At 33.9% G+C, this 24677-nt stretch overlaps 1 protein-coding gene and 2 pseudogenes across 17 annotated transcripts in view; all 3 read left to right on the top strand.

Annotated features, from left to right (window-relative positions):
* The window catches only part of KLF12 (KLF transcription factor 12), a 380325-nt gene that overhangs the window by 239928 nt on the left and 115720 nt on the right, over positions 1-24677 (top strand). For all 17 annotated transcript variants that reach the window (XM_039886852.1, XM_039886850.1, XM_039886851.1 and 14 more), the window contains one exon: positions 8529-9075. In XM_039886852.1, the coding sequence (XP_039742786.1) occupies positions 8529-9075 (547 nt within the window). The remainder of the gene's footprint in view (positions 1-8528; positions 9076-24677) is intronic.
* Positions 7140-7258, top strand: LOC120622468 (uncharacterized; annotated as a pseudogene).
* On the top strand, positions 9953-10068 carry LOC120622560 (uncharacterized; annotated as a pseudogene).

Raw genomic sequence — 24677 nt, 5'->3', positions numbered from 1 at the left:
AAATCAGTGATGATGGTGCCCTTGGCATTTTTTGCCAATGCACCTAAAGTACTTATTTGCATGATATTGAGATGGTCGCTATACATGTAATCTTCCTAACAGAACAACCATCTTTTGAAAGCTTCTTCTCAATGCCAACTCTTGAAATTTCACAGTGTATACAGTTACCAAATTAATTTGTCTTACACCTGAAACTAATATAATGTTATTTGTCAGTTATATCTCAATAAAAATTTGGTTTTCTCAACCTCTCTGAGGTCAGGTTTCTTGACTCTGAAATTTGATGTATTCCACTGCTGTGAGATAGCATTACAAAAATAACTGAATGGTAAACATTTTGTGAAATCAAAAGCAAGTTTCATCTAGTAGCAGAGAAGATTAATCTCACTGAAAATGGTAAACATTGCATATTTTAAAATATATAACTAACACAGAGCATATGCCTTAGACACCGGAATGAAACTGTGGCCTAGGATGAAGAGTCAAATGATTTTTTTAATCCTTAAAAGTATGTAAGGCTTTTTTTTCTCTCATGTATTGTGAAACTTCAATATTTTAAATTAGTCACTGACTGATGATAATAACTTAAAACCAAAAGATCAAAAAATTCTAATATGAGGTAGAAAAGATAAACCAATAACAGTTACCTTTTTTAAAAATTTACAAATGTCATAAAAATAATTACGGATTATTACTTTTACAAAGAATGGCAGACAAAATAATAGACAATTGGACCTCATCACTAGCATTAATATTGAATTCAATTTAATTTTTAAAAATAATTGGTAGGCTTTGTTTTTTACTACAAATTTAGACTCACAGAATATTTGGCGAATTATACCTAAGAATCACATGTACCCAGCCCACCCCAGTGCTGAGTTTCCTGTATTATTCAAATCTTGCATTAGTGTAGCACATTTGTTACATGAAATGATTTAACGAACTTACATTCGTACAATATTAAGTCCATAGTTTACAGTAAGATTCGTTTTTTGTGTTGTACAGTTCTGTGGATTTTGATGAGTGCATAGTGATATGTGAACAGCATTGCAGTACATACAGAAGAGTTTCACCACCCTAAAATCCCCCTGTGCTTCACTTACTCATTCCTCCTTTCCCTTCTCAAGACCGTGGCAACCATTGATCTTTTTACTGTCTCTATAGTTTTGCCTTTTCCAAACTGTTGTAGAGTTGGAAACATAAAATTTATTTTTAGAGCATCTTCGCATGCTTTGTTAAGTTCAGTTTGATAGCAATTGTAAGAAAATAGGAACAAAAACAAACTTCCTAGACTTCCTTTTGACATTTGTTTTAGTGACACTACTTCTTTACTTCCTTTGACCAGATTAGTAGGATTTAAGTGTTTTAATACCTTGAGCACAGTGTTCTCATCTAGCAAATGTTATTGAGTATTCACCGATTATATCATGTGGTAAAACAAAATGTTATTTACTTGCTAAATACTTATGTTTACCTATAATATATAATATGTTCATGTCCAACATGTTTGTCAGTCCTTTCATTGCTTAGGAATACCTGCTATTAATTTTAAAAATGCATAAACAGAATCCACTGCATCTTCCACCACCATATAGAAGAATCCTTCTCACCTCATACTATTCCTCCCACACACGTGCCAAACCAAAGTTTCAGACTTTCAGTCAACTGTTAACATAGATTCTGATTGCTTTGGTTTAATAATATGACTCATGAAAGTCCTGGGAAATAAGTAGGTCATGGAAAAACATAATAACTGGGAAAGAAAGTAAAATTTGAGATAAATTTATACGTGTGTAATTGAACCCTTTTAAAGGCCAGCATTTCAGTTCATTCGTGAAAGCATGAAAACGGAAATGTAAAAGCACGAAGAGTCCATTACGTTATGCATATGTTCTGAATTTTCTCAAGACATCAATCATTTCTTAAACAAACACTTAAGAGATTGATATAAAGCAGTTGAATTAAATATTCCTTCAAATATCTTCCTCTTACATGCAGTAGATAACTTATTCAGTACTTTCGAAACCAGGGTTCACGTTGTCAGTGTAGAATATTTCTACTTGTTTCTTTTTATTTTTTTCATGCTTTTAGAGGAATTACTAGTTATCTCTCAATCACTAGTGTACTTGGCTTAAATTTTTCTCTTGGTCAGTTTTATAAATTAACACTTATATGATGTTTGTTTTTAAGAGTTTCTCCTTGAACACGTGAAGAATAAAAATCACTGGGCTGAAAATAACGTAAATGATAACTATGAAGACCTATGCAAGACAAATGTTGAAAGATAGACTTTCCTTTTTATTAAAATAAAACAATAGAGTGGAAAGTGAAGTGCAAGCTCTATTCATAAATGGATTTTCAGTGACTTACACATAGAGTAGAAATGGCCAGTCATAGTTGCAGGTTGCTTGCTTTAAGCCCAGTGGTCATAGCTTGATAATTCCACTTACTAATGAAGGAAAGGAAGGCGTGAAAACTAAGGCACATACCTACTCTGCACTTCATGTAGGAAGAGGACTTCATCTCTTTAATTAAAATGTACTTGCATTTAAAATAATGCCTTATAACTTAAACGCTCAAATGATCACCAGATACAGAATCATAAATTTAGTTTATTTCTGTTTTTACATAAAGTGTACACAGTAAGTTTCTTTAAGTACTTCCCATAAAAAGTATCTGTTCAATTAATCACTAAGTCAGAGAGTGAAACTTATATAATTTTCTGCTGAGACACAAAAAACAAATAATGTTCTGCTGTTTCATCCCATGATAATACTCTTAAAGAATGGCCAATATCCCATAACAATTATTTTAATATTTTTATATGTTAATGCCTTAGTGGATGCAAACTGGATTCATGTAAGTTATTTGTATTGCGAAGTTAAGAAATCAGACCGATCAATTAAAATGTATTCCATCAACTATTACATGATCATCCTGTGGGCCAATCTAATTAATCTAAAAAATATGGGGGAAAAAATTAAATAGTTTCAAATGACTGTCTCCTATATTTTAAGAGAAAGTGTGTTTCTTTAAAATCATATGTGTACCCTAAAAATGCTCACAATATCCTGACTTATTCAGCTACTTTTGTAATATGTACCTTTTTGGTTGTTTAGCAAACACCGTACCTCAATAGTAGCTGAATTATGCAGTACTGTATCAGAGTATATCTGATGATGAGTTCAGTGAATTAAGTCACTTCTGAGAATTAATGGTAATGTATTAGGTTATGTTTAGAATTTTTAGTTCTAACAGGAAGCGCAGTTGCTTCTCTGCCATATTTTTCAGAATTTCTTAAAAACACCTGATATCTTTTATTCAATCTTTATAGCAATTGTATGAGTTTAGAACTAGTATTACTCTTTTATGGAGAATTTAATGATGATATCAAGATTGTACAGCAAATGAGTGAATTCAAGTCTTGTGTCTGAATCAAATTTTCTTTCTGTAATAACCATACAACATCTTATAAAGCAAAGATTCTTGTAATAGTTAAGCTAGGAGCTCTGTAATGTTAGGCCAATCACTTTGCAGTCTTTTCTAAAAACTGCCATGATATTATTTCTTAAAAATTTATAAAGATAAAATTAAACAATTTATTTAAATGCTGACTGGCTGGCTGAATAGATGAGTGGATATCCAGTTGAGGACGTCCTGTTTGTGCGCATGTGTGTGTGCATGTGTTTGTGTGCACATTTGCTGCTTTTCTAAAAATCCCTAGTGCCATTAAAGTCAAAATAAACAGTGTATAAATCTTGGTTAACATTTAACAGAGTATTATCCAAGTGGTCCTCAACCGTGACTACATATAAGAATCTGTGGAGAGTTTTCAGAAAATATGGTGGTATTTGCAAACTTTTTTTCTTTTTTTTTAAGATTGCCATATGATAAAAATATATAATCAGCATTAAAAATGCTTTTTATTCAACTGATGATAATAGATTACTGTAGGGAAAACATTAGTACATAGGAGGTTTTAAAATTATTTTTACATTCATTCAACAAAATGCCAAAAGGTGAAGTTACATTTTAAAATGTTTATTCAGGAATGTGATTATCTGATTAGAAAAACTCACATGAAATCCCCAGATCACTGAAAAGAGTATGTTCTCTAGACTATTATGTATAATATTTTATTTAAATTATGAATAAAACTGGCTTTCAGACTTTTAAAGGAAGTGATAATGACAAAATAATCTTGTTTATATTTATCTTTAGGTTTTTACATACAGGGTTTTTATAAAGTTTTTATAAACATTTACCATGCTGCACTTTTGTGTGTATTTATGCATTTATTTCTTAAGACATTTTATTTAAAAAGTTATTTATTTGTGGGCCATTTCAAGTGATGTTATATAATCTTTTTGAAAATGAAATTACTCTCATTCTCTTTGACAAAAATCCAGTGTTGCCTTACAATCTTCATATATTTAGGAAGAGTATTGTTTCTTTAGACAACATTGAATTTAGTATTTGCTCATCTCTTCCACACCAGGGACTTCAACAGCAAAACATCAGCTAAAGTCAACACTCCCAGGCAGAAATTCTTGATGGGCTTTTATTTAAAACAACAAAAACAGCAACGCGTATTTGACATAAGTATTGTATCAAGAATTGAGTAGTTAGTAACCAAGGGTAAAATTTTAGTATGGAATCCTTTCTTTGTTCTTAAGTTCTCTCTTCTTCATTGTGCTTAAAACTTACTAAATTTTCCTTATTATTTTCTGTTCCTTTCAGTGTCCCCACCCCTTAGTTTCCTGATATCATACCCCTATCTTTTCTCACTTTCTTAAATATGTATAGTCCTTTTGTTTAGTTTTTAGCTGCTCTAAGTACTTCGTTTGGTGGCTTCCGTTGGTTCCTCTCAACTTTGTTCTCTCTCGGTTGTCTCCCGTGCTCGTGACCCCACTATAGCTACGCATTTACAGATTCAAACCTCAGAACCAGCACATTTCAGTGTTCCACTTTCCGAAAGTAATGACTTCCTAATGATGATTTCAGTATCAAGCCTTTCAAGTCTTTTCTCTTTCCTAAAAGGAGAAGCAAGAATATGCCATAGCTGTGTTGAAACCATGTTTCAGCAGTATTGCTGGCTTTATGTATATGTATGTGCCACCTAAAGCTGGAATTATGGACGACTGTGCCTGCCACGTTATCACAGTAGAAGTGATTAGTATGGGCTGAGAGGGTTTGATATTACGTCAGCACTGTAAACAGATGGATGGTACAATAAGGATTTTGTCCTCTTTGTACTGATGAGGTGTTATTTTTGGACATACTGGCTGCTTTTCAACTGCAACATGTGAAAAAGGAACCCACATGTGCCTCTGTAATGTTTATGTTTATGTACACATATATAATATGCAAGGTTCCAAATAAGATAATCTATAGTCCAAAGATTTGGTTTATCTTTCCCAATTTTTATGAGCATTTTCTATATTTTGGCGCGAGCTCATGCAAAAGCTATGTAGTTCTCAAGTATTTGACAGTACCAAGGAGCTAGTAATATTTGGTCTTCATAGTTGTCTAGTATATACAACAGAATTATAAAAGGAACACTCTTTGTTGTTGTAAAGCAGCTAAGGATTAAATATTTTCCTTGCAGATACCTGCAAAAGGTGGACTGCTGTTTGAAATCTGGGGAGGTCTAAGCAGGTTGCAAAGCTCAGAGAAGCTTGATGCTTCAGAAGCTATCTCTGCAAATAAACTTTATATTTCTCACCTCCTATATTGTCATAATCTGTTAAAGTAGTCTTTTGTTTACATTATAAAATGTTTCTACAATGATGAATTATATCTAAGCCTTTGGTTTGTAAATCTGTCTAAGTAGAAACCTTATGTCTAAGTAGATAGGAGGAGAAAAATTTGCGGGAAATGGTCACTATTTCCAAATGAGAATTTCGGATATAATAACAGTAAAAAGAGAAATAAATCAGGAATATATTTGAAGTTAGTTTTTGGTAACATGTGCTTAATGACATTTTATCATTTTAATGGTACAACAGTTAGGATATTTTATGAAAGTAGTCTTTCATAAAATAATTTCTGTATGGATATAACATGCTAATAGGAAACATCTTCATGGATGGCCCTCGAGATAATCATGCTAAGCAAAATAAGCCAGAGAAAAAAAGTTGAAAATCACTTATCACTTATATGTGAGATATAAACCTAAAAGCAAGAAATTAACAGGACAAACAGAGACTCATGGTCATGGACAATAGACTAGTGGTTACCAGAGAGGAAGGGTAAGGGGGGAAGGGAGAGATAGACAGAGTAAAGAGGGTCAAATATGTGATAACAGAAAGAAATGTAACTATGGGAGGTGAACACATAGTGTAAACATATATATATATATATATATATATGCCTTACTGTTAGTATATAGCTGAAACTTACTGAATTTTGTTAACAAGTGTCACCATAAAAAATTAATTAATTAATTTCATAAAAAGAAAAGAAACATCTTACAGTGTTCTACAAAGAAATTAGATGATAATGCTGGGACCCAAATGAAAACTGTTCTAGTTAGAAGACTGCGCAATGCTAACAGCTTTTTCTAAAAGTAGTTCAGTTTATGATGATTCTTCAACTTTGTTTCTTAGTGTCTGAGAAGATTAAAAAATCACTTCTCAATTTCATTGTATAAAATGAAATCTTGTTATTTAGAATTCATGCAGTAAATATTTTGGATGATTCATTTTTATATTTTCTAATTTTTATTTTTTTTATGAGTCAGTAATTATGTTAGTGTAGAAGCAAAACAATAAAACAGGAACTCATTTCTTTTTTTCATTGATCTGTCTGGTACCATTGTTGACATATTTTCTTTCTTTTCTCATTGTTGCAGGATAAAATTTCCTTGCACTTCTGCCTATGTATGTTTTGAATGGAGCTATAATTTATAATCTATATAGAAAGGTTCGAAAGAACACATTTTCTTCCTTTAAGTGTATGCTTAAGTTTTGGAGGAATAGCAAACCAAAATCTTTTATTAAACAAAGAATGAAATAGAACAATTTAATATAATTTTAGACATTGTTCTTATAATGAAGCTGAAAAAAAGCTTTGGGTTTTCATACACTAGAACAATAATGTCTATGTTAGCTTTGTCAAATTAGATATAACCAAAATGAGTCTATGGCCATGCTACGCTGAACAAGCCTGATCCTGTCTAATCTTGGAAGCTAAGCAGGGTCGGGCCTGGTTAGTACTTGGATGGGAGACCACATGGGAAGACCAGGTGCTGTAGGTGTCAAAAATTTTTGAAAAATAAGGGATTGCAAGTTTACAAGGTCCTTGCAATCTGTGAGGTCAACCAAGGGTTGCCTCACCTAAAAAAACAAAAAAATAGATGTAACCAAAATGATCTGTTAGAGTCTAATTCTCTCTGTTAAGGCTAGACTGACACGTGCTAATAGAACTTGTGGGCCATTATGGGCCCCGGCAGTAAGCATCCACTAAATAGTTGTTGAATTTATGAGTGAATAAGTATAAGAATAAATTATATTCATGCCCAGTAATAAAATGCCAAACCCATTAGTCTATGTTGAATTTTGGATTATTATCATTATCATTTTTATTATTATTATTATCATTAAATTTTGCTCATTAAAACTTAAAAGAACGATAATGAACTTAGACAGTTATTATCATTAGCTTAGATTAAACAAAACAGTCATAGACAATTTAAAATTTCCAGAATAAGTTTTTGCTAAAATTATTCTCTGAAAGGAACATTGTAGAAGTTCTGTATATTATTTTGAGAAAAAAAGTTACTGTCACTGAGAGTTAAGTTATTATCCAGTTGTTAGAAATGAATTATATTCAATAATGTGGTAATCGGGTGTGGGAAGTTGGAGAACTTTGTGCCCTTTTTTAATGCTCATGAGGATGTTATGGTAACTCTTGCACTAAATATGAAAGTTTTCCCAGTATTGTTGCCAGGTAATATTATGCTTCCAGATTATGATAGTGCTGAATGAGGCTTAGATTATGAAATTGTAGAATTCTAGAGCTGGAAAGGATGTTTAAGATTATCTAATCAAACTTCTCATTATTTTATAACTGAGGAAATTGGGACTTGTAAATGCAGGATGGGTCAAACCAACAAAATGAATGTTTTTAATAGGTTGTATTTATACAGTTTTAAGTAGATAATGCTTTGCATACTGAACTTGTCTTTTAAAAGATTTTATGTAAAATTGCTCATAATTTTTAGGTTTCTGTCACCTCTTTTCTCTTCCATAGAGCACTTCCCTGGATTTTAACAATTGTGCCTGTCTCTTCCGATAAGATGAAAATATCTTTATAGCCGAGGTCTTGTCTTACTCTGTTTTGTACTTTTGCACTCTCAACTTTAATCATGATGACTGTCACAGACCAGTTTTTCAGATATTTGGGGAATGAATTTATGTCCCTTAGCAATAAGAGAAAAATTAATAAGCATTCCAATAATAAATCTTGCATCTATTAAAATGTATAATTAATAGAGGTAAATATGTGTTCCATTTTTCTCCCCACAGTCTCCAAACGTCCACAACTACCCCGATATGGAAGCCGTTCCCCTGTTGCTAAATAATGTGAAAGGGGAACCCCCGGAGGACTCATTATCTGTAGATCACTTCCAAACACAAACTGAGCCAGTGGACTTGTCAATCAACAAAGCCAGGACATCCCCCACAGCTGTTTCATCCTCCCCAGTTTCCATGACAGCATCTGCCTCCTCGCCTTCTTCAACTTCAACATCTTCTTCGTCTTCTAGTCGTCCAGCCTCATCACCAACTGTTATAACATCAGTATCTTCAGCATCATCTTCGTCAACAGTATTAACTCCAGGGCCCCTTGTTGCCTCTGCATCTGGTGTGGGAGGCCAGCAGTTTTTGCACATTATCCATCCTGTACCACCTTCAAGTCCCATGAATTTACAGTCTAACAAACTGAGTCATGTTCACCGAATCCCCGTGGTGGTACAGTCGGTGCCTGTGGTGTACACAGCTGTTCGGTCACCTGGAAATGTGAACAACACTATCGTAGTGCCGCTTTTGGAGGATGGGAGAAGTCATGGCAAAGGTAAGGGACACAGGCAAAGCCTTGGTTTATTTCAGCAGTGCAGGTAACTATTCCTTTATTCAGTGAGTGAACCTTAAATGGTATGCATATCCCATACATCCAAACAAGTTCTATACATGACACTAGTTTGTCAGCCATTAAGTAGAACACAGTTTTAGTAGCAACTAATCTTATATTTATGTAGGTATATGATTCAGTATTGCTTATTCTATATTTTTATTCATCAAGACATTTAATGTCCGAATTCAAATACCTAAATTTGCAAAAAAGTGTTTACTTTCAAATACCCAGATGGGAAGGACAATCTGCAGCTAACATAACTGCTTGTGAAGTATAAACGCATAGATCCCTCATAGAAATGATCCATTATGAAATTTTTAAAAATTGAATCAAGGTGTTTCTTCTGCATTGTTCAGATCGGAGCTTATTTGGATGACAATTTAAGAATGCCATGAAGTTGTAATGCTTGGAAACTGGTCATTCACTTTTGAGTAACTTGTAAATTAAGTCGTCATTAAAATAATTTTAAAGTTAGGTGTTTGGCTAAAAAAGTATCATATAACTTGAGTTCTTATCTTCAAATAAGTCTAAATTGTTATAATTTTAAATAGTAGGATGGTTCAGTATGATAGAAATATTTCAACATGTAATATTAAAATCCCTTAGGGTTTAAAGACAGGAAGATACTTTGCTACATGACTGCATTTAATAATACCTAGTTAATTAATTATATATGATAGTTTGCAGCTGATCATGAAGTTATTTATCTACTTCTAAGTTCTTTTTAGTTTCCAATTTTTACTGGAAGGGGCTTGTAATAGCATTATGATGTTAATTTTTTTTCTTCCCATAAACCTAAAAAATTAGCCCCACTTCTGTCTATGGACATGCTACCCTGAACAAGCCTGATGTCTGATCTCAGAAGCTAAGCAGGGTCGGGCCTGGTTAGTACTTGGATGGGAGACCACCTAGGAAGACCAGGTGCTGTAGGTGTAAAAATTAAATTAAATTAAATTAAAAAATAAGGGATTGTAAACTGAGAAGGTCTTTGTAATCTGTGAGGTCAACCAAGGGTTGCCTCGCCTAAAAAAATAAAATATAGAAAAAATAAGCCCCCCTTCTACAGAAATGTAAAATGCCCATGATCGTTGGTTCATTCTCTTTAAACTGAATACATATGTATGCATTTTGTCTTCAGAACCTAGAAATGATAATGGATTAGGATTTTATGTATTTTTTGCTTTGACTGAGGCCCAAAATTAAACTATGACTAATGAATACATAAAACACTTCTCATAAAAGGCTAATAAACATGGTTGTTTGGTTCTGGTATAAGATAGGCTTCAATGCATAGAAATAACATTTGATTGTGAACTTAGAGAAAATTTTGCAAACATATACTACAAAACTATGCATTCATCTTTGTCAAGTTATTGTTTATGAGTAGTGCTGTCAGTTTCTTCATAGCACATGAAGTAAATTTCACCTTCCCAGTTTTACCAAGTGAAAAATCTCTTGACTCATAGCAGTCAGATATTTTAGACTGCAGTCTTGAGGTGCAGAGACTCTGTGCTTACTTCCTGACAGCTTCTCTCTCTCTCTGAGAGTGTTCTGTCATGGGCAAAGGCCCAGTACTTGTCCCACCACCCTCTTCATGAACAGGAAGAAGAAAAAGAGGGAATAGGGAGCCTTTTTGTGATTTCGCTTGAGCTGATATTTACTTCTTTGATATTACTAACACTTCTGATTAAAAAAGAGCTAATAGATTTGAATAATAACATAACTGAAGGATACCTCAGATATTTATTTTCTCCTATAATTATAGATGTTTTTATAATTTTTTAAGAATTAGGAATTAACAAATATCAAAAAACATAACCTTACATATTACATTATTTTATATGTGTGTACATGTGTATAGTAGAGAATATACCACATAAGGGAAATATTGCTTTTATCATGAAGTTGATTGATAAGGATTTTAACATTGTTACTGATTTTTTTTTTTTTTTACAATTTTGATGCACTAATGAAGAAAAAAGATATCTCTTTTATTTGCTATTATCGTTTCTATGGGAAAGATTTTTATTTAAAGTGGATAATATATAAAGTATATTGCCAGTTTTCTGGGAAATATATCTTCGCAGAAGAACTTTATTAAAACTCAGGCATGAGTATATTTGTTAGTAACATGCAGTGTTTTTTACTCAATAGTTTTCTCATAGTATATGATTATATAAATGACACATTTATATAATTTTAAACACACTGGACCGTGATGTGGACATTCAGAGATTTAGGATCAAGAATGTATGAGTTAGAATTCTAGTTCTCTCACTTACAGCTTTGGACTTAGGACAGCTATTTAATCTCAATAATCTTCATTTTCTTCAGTGATCGATGGGATTAAGAACATCTGTCTTTGAAGATTATTGAGAAGATTAAGATCTTATGTGTAAATTTCTAGCATTGATCAACTATCCATAAATATTTATCATTATTTATCATTATTTTCTCCCTCTGAAAATGTGTGGGGAGCCATAATGTCCAGAAATTTTTTCCCTTATAAAAACAGAAAGTTGGAGGGAAAAAAAATTATTAAATTTAAAAATGAAAAACTGCTCCTAAGAAGCTCGTATAGAAATGCCTCTTAAAGTTATTACTATAACAGATTATAAGGGATGAAAGTTTAGTATAAGAAATTGTCTGGAAACATTCCATATTTTCTGGTTTTATTAGTTTATATTGTTTTTATAATCATCATATTCTACAGATAATGCTATAGCATTTTATAAGATTTTTTATTATTTAACTGATTAATTAGATGCTCGTAAAGTATCTAATGGAGGAGGCCTGCTTACTTCACAAAATGAATAAAGGAAAGGGCATTTCAGTAATTCCTCCAGCCTTTATTTGGCACATATACAGCTGGGCACTAGGCCAGCAGTGGAATGGCTGAGTGATAAAGGGAGCCCCTATTTTTATTCCTATTTAGGACTTGTATATCTGGTATGGATGAACAAAAGAAAATATGATAGGGGAGTTGGATCTTTTAAATGCTAATAATAAAAATATAAAACTAATTCATATAAATGTAGATGGTTGTGCTGGCAAATTACTTTTAAAGTTGATATAACATATCTGGTCTCTGGTAGAGAAATAGATTGCTGGATGTCACATTACATGAATGACTGTGAATGTACGCATCCACATCTAAGATAATGTATCATATGAATTGAATAATTTATCCATTCAAGTATTTATTGAGCATCTATCATGTATCAGGCATTTTCCTGGCACCAGGGATACAGCGTTGAACAAAACAGATTCTGTTTCTATCTGAGTGCTTATAGTCTATTAAACAACAAAAAAATCGTGCAGTTAACTGGTAATAGCGAACAGAGTTGGATTAAAACATAGACCAGCCATGGATTTGCCCAAGGCATAGAGTTGAATTATATTTGCAGACAGAGAAAGTCGTAGTTGACAAAAGTATTTTCATGGGTGTGTTATGTATGGTCATAAGACATGTTTTTACTGTGATGCTCAGAGAAGGGATGATTTGGGAGTGTGATGGGGTAACACTGCCACATGGGTATGTGGACTGATGACAGAAGGATGTGAAAGGAGGGTAGAATCTCAGCTCATCCAAACATTTAAAGAATATCGGCCTAAAGAAATGACAAGTTGTTAGCTAGCCCAAGGCACCAACATCTCAGTTGGGCCTCGAATGTGATATGCGACATGATGAAAGATGACCTGATCTTCTGGAAGGTGCCATAAACAAGCACATTGAGACTAGAGCTGTGAGAAGGAAGATGTCAGATAAGGTCTCTCAAGGGAGACATTTTTCTGCTTAATACCAAAAGGGCAAAGTAGCAGATGGACCCCAGAGTGGCAGTGCTGAGAGGTAGGAGGCGCTCCATGTGGAGACAGCAGCCAGCGGACTGGTCTGGCCCGATTTCATTACTATATAACCTGGGACATGTTACTTGTCGACGAGACCCTGAAGAGAGGATTTTACCTTACAAAGGAATTTCAGTCCAGCTTGGGGAAGTTTTTGGTAGATTTCCCAGGAAATATTAATTAATGTTTTACAGAGAAAATATTAGGGTCTAAAATCACAAGCAAAGTTGTTCTTGGTTTGTTATTGCCTCGATGGAAGACTGGGGTGTTTAGGATTCCCCTCCCTCTGTCCCTCCTATCCATCCATCCATCCATCCATCCATCTTTCCATTTCATCTGCTAGGGAGGTAAAAGGAAGAGTGTTAAAGAGAGTACAGGCAAAACAAGTGTTTCAAGAAGGGAGTTATCAGTTGTTTCGAAAGCTGCTGAGGGGCAAATAAAATGAGGACTGAGAATTGGGCATTTAGCAAAGGCAGAGTTCATTGGTGACACGGTGCCAGTGGAGCAGCGGGGAGAAAGGGCTGACTGAAGTGAGTTTGTGTTCTGATGGGAGGTGTGAGGGGAGACTGCAAGCCTAGACAGCTCTTTGGAGTAGTTCTGGAAAGAGGTGTAGAGAAATGATAGCTAGGGAGACATTTAAGCTCTCAAGGTAGGGATTTTAAACGAGGGAGAGAGCATATTTGTATTTAGTCAAGAATAGTCCTGTAGATAGTTGAAAATTGGTAATTCTAGGGAGGGCAGAATTGTAGAAGCAAAATTCCTAATTGCTCGTTAGTCGATTATATTATACTGTGGAAGTAACCTGCATCTTGCAGTAATTAACCCGAGTTCTAAAGTCAGTTTATTAGACTGAAAAAAAATTTAGGAAAAAAAAAAAGGATACTAATGGAAAATGAAAGAAAATTTAAAAACAGAAGATAATCGTCTAGGACTGACAATGAAAAGCAAACAAATAATGTGCAGTATTGAAAATTATAAAAAATAGTAGCAGAATTGTAAAAATGATAGCAGAATTAATGTAAATATAAAAACGAACATTTCTCATGCATCACCTAGTAGATGTATGAGAATTCATTCACAGCAAAAGATTAACCCAAATTAATGTGTATTTGTCATTAAAAGACATTTGTTACATTTGTGTATTAATAGATATGACATTTTAAAAATTCAAAATACTTAAAGGTCATACCATAACCAGTCTATGAAAATGCAACTAAAAGAGCTAAAAAGATTTATCTCCTCCCTTCCGTACCTCAGCGGGTCCCTTCTTCCTAAGCTGGAGGAACAGATGCTGTCACCTTGGTGCCTAGGATATGGCTTGAGCCAGGGTGTGATTGATTGGTGATCTGGGAATAGTTTGAACTGGAAAGCCTGGTACAGCCAGGTGGGTGTTTTTCACTGTTGCCCAGTTCTCTTCCTTGACCACAATCCCATTCTTCTTTATTAGTTTATGTAGATGGTCTATTATTTCTCCACCATTCCCCATTATTGTTGTCTCCTTTGCTGTCCAGACCTATCACGTGACTGGAATAAAATAGATTCTCCTGAGGGAAGAGCTCAGCTTCAGTTTCCTATCCCAGCAGCCCAGTCTACCAGAATTATACGAAACAGATTTATCGCATTCAGATTTTTTATTATAACGGTGTCATACTTGAAAAATAATTATTATGGGCCATAAGTGCATTCTTCTTGACTTAAAACATTTATGTAATTAGATCCATGACTATAAATTACTTTTTTCCCAAAATATCTGACAAAAGCATGTTGATATTGCTGTTAGGAAACAACCCCATTTGGCATGTGATTTCTTTGGTCATCTTCTTTAAAAGAGTCTTGTTTTCTTATTATATTTAAATGAAGTGAAGAATCCTCCAAAAATATACCTTGTTTTCATAGCACTCCTTCAGGAGTTTCAAAGGGATGTGACCATGGGCAGATTTGAAATACTCACACCCCATTTTCTTCCTACAGGCTGTTGCTTTTCTCAGCAGCCTACAGGAAGAAGCCACAAGTGTATTTTTAGTCCTTTGCTGTTTATATTCGTGAAAGGAAATATGGCCATCACAGTGATTGCTGCAAAGCTGGTTGGAAGATATGGCTGTGGCTCCTTACCATTGAATCCAATGGTTTTGCTCCCATGAAACTCTCCCATCTCAAACCTTCTTATTTTTACCAATTTTCTTCTGCTGTTAGCTTTCCCACTTGCTGTTAATAATGTCTTATTTCAGGCCACAGTTCGTTCTGTCACAGCTCGCCTCTTCTGTCTACCTTACACATGACTGTCCTCTTTTAGTTCACCATTCCGTGGAGTCCTGGTATCATCTGTCCATATGACCAGAATAGTCCAGGGCAGCTGACCTATGCTTATGTGTATACTTGTCTTTGCTTCTTGAGTGATTGAACTACCACAGCTTCCTTTGGTAAATGTATTCTTCTACTTAGGCTTAAGTATGATAGCTACTACATATAGATTCATATTTTAATTCTGGATTTGATGTTTAACAACAAATTTTCTAGTTAAGTTTTTTAATTTTTTAAAGTCGTTTATTGGGAAGTGAAACTGGAAAAACTGACTTTTAGTTTATTATTCTTAAATGTAGACTTTGATAGGACTTGAATATTTCACTTCTCTCGTAAAACAATGATAGGAACTTGTTAAATAGTGAGAAAGCAAGTCAGCCAATATTTATGAAAAATCGAATTTTAAATAGTTCAGAAAATTTTATTTTTTTATAGATATATTGATCATTTGTTGTTTATTTTTACCTGGTTTTCAACACAGAGTAGAAACTTATCTGTATTTTTCACTTCTGGACATGCACAGACATTAACTAGAGCCCATCAAAAAAATTGGCTTCTTATGCTCTCGTTTGTCTAAAATACCTACAATCTGCTGATTCTTATGCTTCCTCTGGAATAGATTGGGTTAGTTCTAAAATTTGATAATAACAGGCTCAGAGAAGAGACAGAAATTGTCTGTGTTTTTCTAAGGAAATGAGCAGAAAAGAGAAAACATTAGGTTAAGCTCCTTAGAAACTATATAATGTCAAGGAATAAGTTTGATTGGCTTTTCCCCCACAGAGTTGAATAGTAAATGAAAGAACAAAGGCAAAAAGTAAAGTATGGACACCAGAGGGGATCCACACTGAGAGGTGGTCCTTCGTTCAGAAGTAGATATTACTTAAGGATGTGAAGATATGGACAAGAGACAAATCCGTTTATTAGATAAAGTAGCTAAAGTAAGAGGTTATCAGAATGGGCTTTGTGTTCACTCTGTTAGGAAGTGACACATAGCACTTTCTAAATTTGTTAGGACAAGTTTCTCTTATAATAAAAAGATCTAATTTATCTTAAATATATGCTTAAATGAGATGTGTAACTAATATAGTATTTTAATGTAGTCTCTACATTTTCACCACATCTGAAAAATTTCTCTGATAATATTTAATATATTGAACATTACATATTGGATTTTGAAATATAATTTTTTTGTTTCCTTAGTAGTTTCATTTAGTAAGACTAAATTTTTTCTCTCCTGAAATAGTGTTCTACTTAAATGTAAAGCCTCTACTTTCAAATAGTAAAGGGGCTGTTATGCTACAAGGAAATTCCTATTTTACGTATTAGATTACAGATATTTATAGGATTATTTTGATGATGTTTGGACATATATACTCACTGCAAGAAAACTTGCAGTGTTAGAGATGTATACACATATATATTTAGAAAATAGGCATTTTACCCAATAACTCTTAATACTTGGAAGGAACAAGTGAAAGAAGGAAGAATGTAAAATCAAAGAGGGAAGCTTGGTCTTAAAATCATTGCCAGCACTGTTTTTTATTGGCTTTTTAATTATTTACAACTCCGTGACTGTGGTTTCTGTTCCTTATTTTTTTTTATTCCCTTAGTAATAATTCTTTTTCTATTCTAAACTGTTAATATTTTCTCAGTTCTTTTTCCCTGCCTATTTTCCATTGGTAATAGAGAATTTGATTAACTGATATACTGCTTTGTGTTCTTTAGAAAAGAACAATTTGATATTTGTTTATCCAGTAAGTAAAAGAACAGGTTCTAATTTACAGAGTAATAATCACATGCTCTGTTTTTCCTCCAGCCACCTTTATATGGAGGAAATACTACTTTGATCATTGGCCAGTTGTATGTGTTTTTCATGACCAGGTGGCTTCAACATCTTTTTTCTTCCATTAATTAGTTCACTTATTTAACGAATGTTTTATGGCTGATTATATGGCCTGGAATGTCTATTGCTCCAAGCTGTGATGATTTTTAAAATAACTCCTCTCAAAAGTGAGCTCCAGTTTGCAATACACTAAAACAATTATTGTTCACGGTGTGGGTCATTTTTCTGTTGGTGAATCTTGAAATCAATTTTGTAGCTCATAATTAGCATTTTTAAAGAAATTAATTAGAATGAAATAGATTTTAAAATATCTGATAGTATCACCCAAATAAGTATTATATCATGGAACTTTTGTTCAGCCTATTTTCATAATGCAAATGTGGTACCGTGATTGTGCTTGAGAGAGACAGACAGACAAACAGAGACAGACAGACAGAGAAAGCACGCGAGCACGCACAAGATGAGTTATATTGAAATATATATTTTTTTACTGTGGTTCCTGTCCAGAAGTTTGAAAGAGATCACGCTGGAATTCTCTCACCTTTAACTCAGCCCCTTTCCTCTCCTTTTTCTCCTTTCTTCACCTTCTTTTCAAATAACCTTGGTTATTTCATATTCTTTTTCTCTGCCCTGTCACTTTCCATCGCCCCTCCATTTCCCTGCCTTTTTCTTTCTCCCAGTTGTCCTTCTCTATCCGCCCCTACCCCTCACCATTCTACCTTTTTTTGAATCTTGATTCTTCTCTCTGTTCATATTTAACCAAATCACCTATCCCACAGTGATATATTATGGAACTAAGTAATCGATATTGAAAATTACAGTCTTTGTACTGCCATCTAGTGGTAGAGTTTTAAAACAGTGTGAACTGAGAGTAGTCGGAGGAAGAACTCTATAATCTAGTTGTTTATTCTATAATTGTTCCCAGATATACCCAGTTAGCTTAGAGTTGTCAGGGAGTGCAGTGAATATGCCCTTTTTAAAAATAAAACTTGAAACTGATTTTGAAACCTAATTTTTCTATTGTGTTTTAGAGTTCTAGTATCTGAAATAGTGAACAAACAAACAAAAATCACACACACAACTATTAACTTGGTCCAGAAAAGAAAAGCATCACTTACTTTTACCTCCTTGTCCCAATTCCCATCCTGCACATTTGTATAGGACTTCTGTTTAGTAGAAATAAAATGCTACTTTCTGTGTATCTGTACTGACTTCATTTTATTTTGTTTTTATAACTATGGATTCTGTTTGTTGGAATAAATAGAAGCATGTATATGCCAACCTGTGAGCTATTAACAAGTTTTGTTGATGTTATAGAGAAAAACTAAATGAAAGAGTTATGTCTTGGGAGAGCAAGAACTCAGGGAGACAAAAAATAGGAGAAATTGATGAAACTGAGATAATCGGGAATAGCCCCTGGAGAATTCAACAGAGAACTGCCTTTTCAATAGCTTGGGACTTAGGAAAATTTCAGTAGAAACAGAGTAGAATTAGAAAGATAATCCCATGGCATATGGGTTTCTTGGTACCTAGCAGGACTTGGGTGACCTACGGTAAGAATAAGCTCCTCTGTTGACAAAAACTGCTCATATAATGTGGTATATATTGTTAATAAACCTCACTCCTAAGATAAAAAGGTTGGTGTTTCTCAGAATTCATCTAAGCCTCATTAGCTACTGTTTTCTCAACACATTGCATTGTCAATGTGTTGAGAAAACATTGTAAATAAATGCTCAGTTAGTTAGTTATTTAATGAGAGATGAATGAACAAAAGATTTATCTATGTAGGTACAGTGTGTAAGATGCCCAGGAATGCTATGACTGATAATGGTCTATAATCCTAAACCCTAACCATAAAGGGAGCCTTCCCTTGTACGGTGAAAGGGAGGAAGCAGCAACATGACACGAGTACCAGCAGGGCTCCTCACATCCTCACAGCTGGGCTCCTGCCACTGCTGCATCCCACTTTGTTGCCATGCCACCAGAGATCTCCTGTTCCAGCCACCACTTCCATGGACTTTCATGATGACAACACTGCTTTTATCATGAGGTTTCCTTTTCCTGGAAGGCCTTTTCTTTTTCTGGCAAAAGACCTCATTCAAATGTATTCTTTTCTAGAAAAGTTATACACCAAATTGTAAACCAGTTTATTTCATACGCGCGCGCGCGTGTGTGTGTGTGTGTGTGTGTGTGTGTAATATCTTGGCTCGATATATTTGGTTCAAATCTATTACGTATAATTATATTATACTGATATCTGTATCATCGTCTTTCTTCCTTTTCCAGTGTCTGGCACACAATAAACAATAAGTGTTTGCAGAATGAATGAATAGCACTCCCAAAGCTGTTGCTATTTTATATCAATGGGCTATCTGTAATTCTATGGTGTTCTTGAGTATATTGTTTCTGATGTTTCCCAAGTTTATTTCATAGCACTTAACATTAAAGAATAATATTTCATAGTACGTTATAGATGTTTCATATGATTTAGGTTTTAATAGTTTCTGATTGAATCCCTGTGAGTGGAAAACACTCGTGGCTTCCAAATGATCTAAATGAAAAAATATTGCTGTATGAAAATTATAGTCAGTTATTATTCTTTTAGTCTCAGGTAAATTATTTTACCTGTGAAACTAAAATGAATAATGGCTTTGATTGGATCTAGGCAATTAATAGCGTTTGCTAGGTTCCTTCCATAATAGTAATGCCAATTTAATTCCCCAGTCAGAGTGAAACAAATTCTACTCCTACCCCACCACAGTCAACTGTGTCAGCATCATAGTTCCATAAAATCTCAATAAAATCTGAAAACTGTGCAGTGTGGATAATCCCACTATAAATTATAATACGAATTACCCCTCCAGACTCTATTCTCTCCATTAAGTTCATAGACACTGTCTCTTTGTACATAAAGTTTTATGAAATAAATCGACCAGTTCTCATGTCCTTACCAGATAGCAAGCTGTTTTGATTTAAAAGCTGATAATGATACAATCAGTTTTTGGTGTTTGCAGTGCATTTTAAAAACATAAATTTCATCTAATGAACCTTAAGTAGAAGGAAAATGCTACTTTTATTTGCACTATGCTGTGAGGAAGAATGAATGACATATTTACTGTGGTGGGTCCATTTGTTGCAGCCATAAAACAATGATTTGGTTTCCTTCCGCAGGTCTCTGATCTTAAAGGTACATTAACCCAAGCAGAAACCTAAAACAACTGTCTGACTTGTTTCCATTCTTCTATTTAAAAAGAATTGTCGATTTCATGATTGCATTTTTGTCTCTTCTGTTCTAAAGCCAAGGGCTCCCTAATAATCCCTGGTGTGGCCTTTATCAGAAGTACATGTTTTAAATCAGTCCTCTATAAACTCAGAGCCCTTTAAAGCTGAGAAAGCCTTCTGGAGACCTAGGTTGTAAATCCCCAAAGAACATGAATTAGACTCTGGAGGAAGTCATATGTTATAATGAAGGTAGAGTGGGTGGCATTTGAGGTGAAAGTTAAAGAAGCATAAGGCTTTGCTACTCAGAGGAGGTAGAAGTATTCCAGACCAGGAAAAGAGTGAAAAATGAGGGTAGAGAATGAAGGGTACCTCAAGAATGAATAGTGTAGTTTTACCAAATTCTAGGCTCTAATGCACTCACATACACACGCACTTTGCATAGAATATAAAACACATATGACATGCATGACATACACTATGAATTACTTGTAAGAGAGGATCTGAGATCCTCCTTCTCTAGAAGTGAATGCCTTTTAACTCTTAGTTGAGATATGATTCTTACATTCTTGCAAATAAGATTTTCAAGCTGTGTGTAGAGATAAAATAATAAGTAAAAATTTACCAAGGAAAAATAAATGAGAGAAGTAGTTCTCAATTTGTATTTTTATTACTTGGGTCCCTTTAAATGTTTCTTAGTAGGTTTTTTATGTATTCCCAATAGCCACAAAAATTTTGTAGCATTTCTCATTCTGTAGTTTTCCTTAGCAAAGGAAATAAATCTACTGATTTTTGTATTACCAATCTATAGGTGCTTGATCTTCTGAGATTCTCACGTGCCAACTCCTTGCCGAAATTAGGAAAATCCCTTTATCTATTGGTACACTGAGGGCAAAACATGGCAGCCAACAAAGGAGGTGTCAAAGTTATTCTTAAAATAAGAACTGGAAAAATCACAGCGAGGCCTTTTGGGGTTGGAGTAAGTAGGCTTACACAGCTCATTAGTCCTTGATGATGATACTTTATTACAGCGTAATAATTGCCTTTAAAATTCTAACCATTAGTAATGAAAGAAAGGGCAAATTATGGTCAGTGTGAGGTAAGCAACAAAGTATGTAATCAATCTAATAAAGATATTTATTAAAAATCATTTCAATAACTAACCTCTATTGAATGCCTATATATTGTTCGTGCTTTATGTACGTTATCTTTAAGTCTTACATAGCCAGTGTATAGGTATTACTGCCTGCCTTTTACAGCTAGGAAAACTGAGACTTCCTCTACTCCTTATGAGGTCACAGCTTATTTTAGTAGTAGAGCCTTGAATAAAATCAAAACTTTTTAATGCTCTAAAGCCATTTTGCTGTACTTGGGCTTGATGCTTAAAAAGTATGCCTTAGTTATCTAGAGGATTTGTCAATATTAAATAGCCCAGTTCAATATTTCCTTAAATTAGATACATCATATTTTTAAATTTTATTTTTTCGTGAAGGTTTAAAATTCGTTATATATGAAATATATATATAAAAGCAAGTGTGTGTATGTGCGCATATATTATATATGCATACACACACACACACACACACACACACATGAATTGCATGAAGTATTTCCATGTTGCTAAATATTGGCATTATGGTACCATATTATATATTTCCATTTCTCCAGCATCTTGCAGTATTAAAAACAGCCTCAAGCTGTAGGTTAGCATTTCTAGGTGTAGGGAAATTTTGTCAAAGTGTGGTTCACTGAGTTTCAGAGATCGACATCTGTGTCATTTTTAGACATATCTGGTCCCTGCCTGGAGCTCTCTTGAGCAGGGAATTGGTTAAACAGACATGTATAACATGTACGACAGACGTGGCTATTCAGTTCTGGTGGTAATTATTTTCTGAAAAACACAAGGGGAAACCACAAAATAAAAATACAGCCAGCATTTATTATTACTGTTGTAATTATATTTATTTTTCTTAGATTAATGAGTTCAATAAAATTCTGAGCACTAGCCAATAGCTAATAATCATTATAACATTACAGTTTTAGAATTATCCCAGCTTATATAAGCAGATGTTCTGAAATGCCTTCTTCAAAATTGGAAAGTAAATTCCATAAAATGAGTGTTTGGTTACAGAGAATAGCTTCATTGTAAGATCTGACATATCCCAGTTTTGTTTCAGTTTCTCTTCAGAGTCTTTATATAGTATGTTTTCTATGTTTTTCTAGTTCTCTTACTATTTTATTGAGTTTATCAAAGAGTGAAATATCTTGGATGCTGCCCAGTATTGACTGGTACCATGATATATGGTAGAAAGTATTTTCCAACACATTCTCAAATTTGTGGTTATAATGGAACATAATCCATTTATCATCTAACAAATGAACAGTAACTGGCAATGGAGTGTTTAGCGGCATCATTGTGCCCATTGGTGTAATCTACACTAATCAAGGTAGTATAACCTCCAGTTATGTGTTTTATTATCTGATTATCCACCTTGTGACTAGGACAGCTGTTAAGAGGCCCGTTTCTTTCCTTCCTTGGCCAATGTGATCATTTTTTATGTTAATAACCATAATAAGCCCCTCATTTAAAAGTAAACCCCCTTTCAACTATAACTTAAACCGTTTTTAACTACATAATTGTTGATGATCTGATTTAAGTGGAAGATTATAACTTTTTTCAGTTTACAGGTCTAAATAAGCCGCTCAATGGTTTATAGCTATTTTCCAGTGTTGTGCTCTGTATTTTTAATTCTGATTAACGCTGAGTATAGAATCATCCCTACTAACAGCAAGAGTAAGCTGTCATAGACTCAGACTCTATTCGTTAACATTATCTTTTATTCCCTACTTTATTCCAGAAAGATATAAGAAATATCAGCCATATTATTACTGTTCAACTGGTGGGTAGTTTCTTTAGAAAGGCCTTGCATATTTGTGAGGTGCAGGATGCAGTGGCCATCTCATATCTAGGCATGACAGAATATGCTCAAAGAAGAGCTTAGTATCATGTGCAACATGAACACACCCAGAGATGTAGTATATTCAAGTTAAAAAATAATAGCGCCTAGAAACTATTAAGGTTGTAAATTAAATGAAATAGTTGACTTTTTATAAGCTTTTTGAATTTTATTTCTTATATTGTACCATTTAAATGGAAAAAAAGTCTTCATGTTTATTTTAAAAAGCATGGTGATTATAGCATCAATTTATTTTCTTGCTTTCTTATTTTATCAAAACTAAATAAAATTTGCACTGCCAGGTTAAAATATCGTTTTCTTAAAAAAAATTTTAAGCACAATTTTTTTAACCATTTGTCTTACCCAGGAATTTTCCAGTGTATTCCTTTCCATTCACTTATTTGATTAATACGCATTTATGATTCAGCCACATGAGCCGTGCACAGACAATGCCCACAAGAAGTTCGTAGTTGAGTGAATAAAGGAGACAAAACAACTACAATGAGAAGGAGACAAAACAACTACAGTGAGAAGAGTTCTGTAATACAGATAGATATGCATAGACTCACAGAGGTAGAGTACAAAGGAACCAGTGAGCTCAGTGGTTGAGAGGGGCGTTTCTCATAGGGAAGTGTTAGTTGCATTGTCCCTGTAGAAATAGGGAAGGAAAGGCAATTAAAAGAAAAAAGATGCAGAATCCTAGGAATATAAAAGAGCATAGTATATACTGGTAGGCAGTAGATTATACAGGTAGTTAGGTTGGTGTTGTTGAAATGAAGGGTGTTTATAAGAAATGGAAGTGAGGCTCCAGGGGTATTCATGGATCTGGTTATCATAGGCCTTGTATGCTAAGGAGTCTATATTTACTGAATGCTACAGGGAGACACAGAAAGCTTGAAGGTAGTGGGGGACTAACATGGTAACGTTCAAATCTGTGCATGAGGGACTGAAAGTAGTGAAAATAAAGGGCTATTTTAGGAAGCCAGATGAGAATTCCTAAAGGCCTGTGCAGAGGCAGCATGAATGGAAATCTGATGTATGGAACTTATTGCCCAAATAGATATCAAAGATGAAGGAAAAGAATAAATATAGGATAGCTCTTGTTTTGTCAACTGAAACATGTTGAGAAAGTTCAATGGAAGAATATATGAATTAAAAGGTCATATTGAAAATGCTACCTAGAAAACAATGCAAAGGTAAAAAGTTGACAAAAACATGAAAGAAAAGTTGGGACATCATTGAAGTGTGCCAAAATTTATCTAAAAGGACTTCTATAAAATAAGAGTAGATAGAATGCAATATTTAGAGAAATGTCTGGGAATTTTGGAGAATTAAGGGAAGTCATTTATCTTAAGAGTGTAAACAAATAAATATAA

The sequence above is a fragment of the Pteropus medius genome, unplaced genomic scaffold, assembly GCF_902729225.1.
Source record: "Pteropus medius unplaced genomic scaffold, Ma_sr-lr_union100, whole genome shotgun sequence".
NCBI classification, from domain to species: domain Eukaryota; kingdom Metazoa; phylum Chordata; class Mammalia; order Chiroptera; family Pteropodidae; genus Pteropus; species Pteropus medius.
Note: the sequence above shows the minus strand (reverse complement) of the source record. Positions and strands in the feature narration are given on the sequence as shown.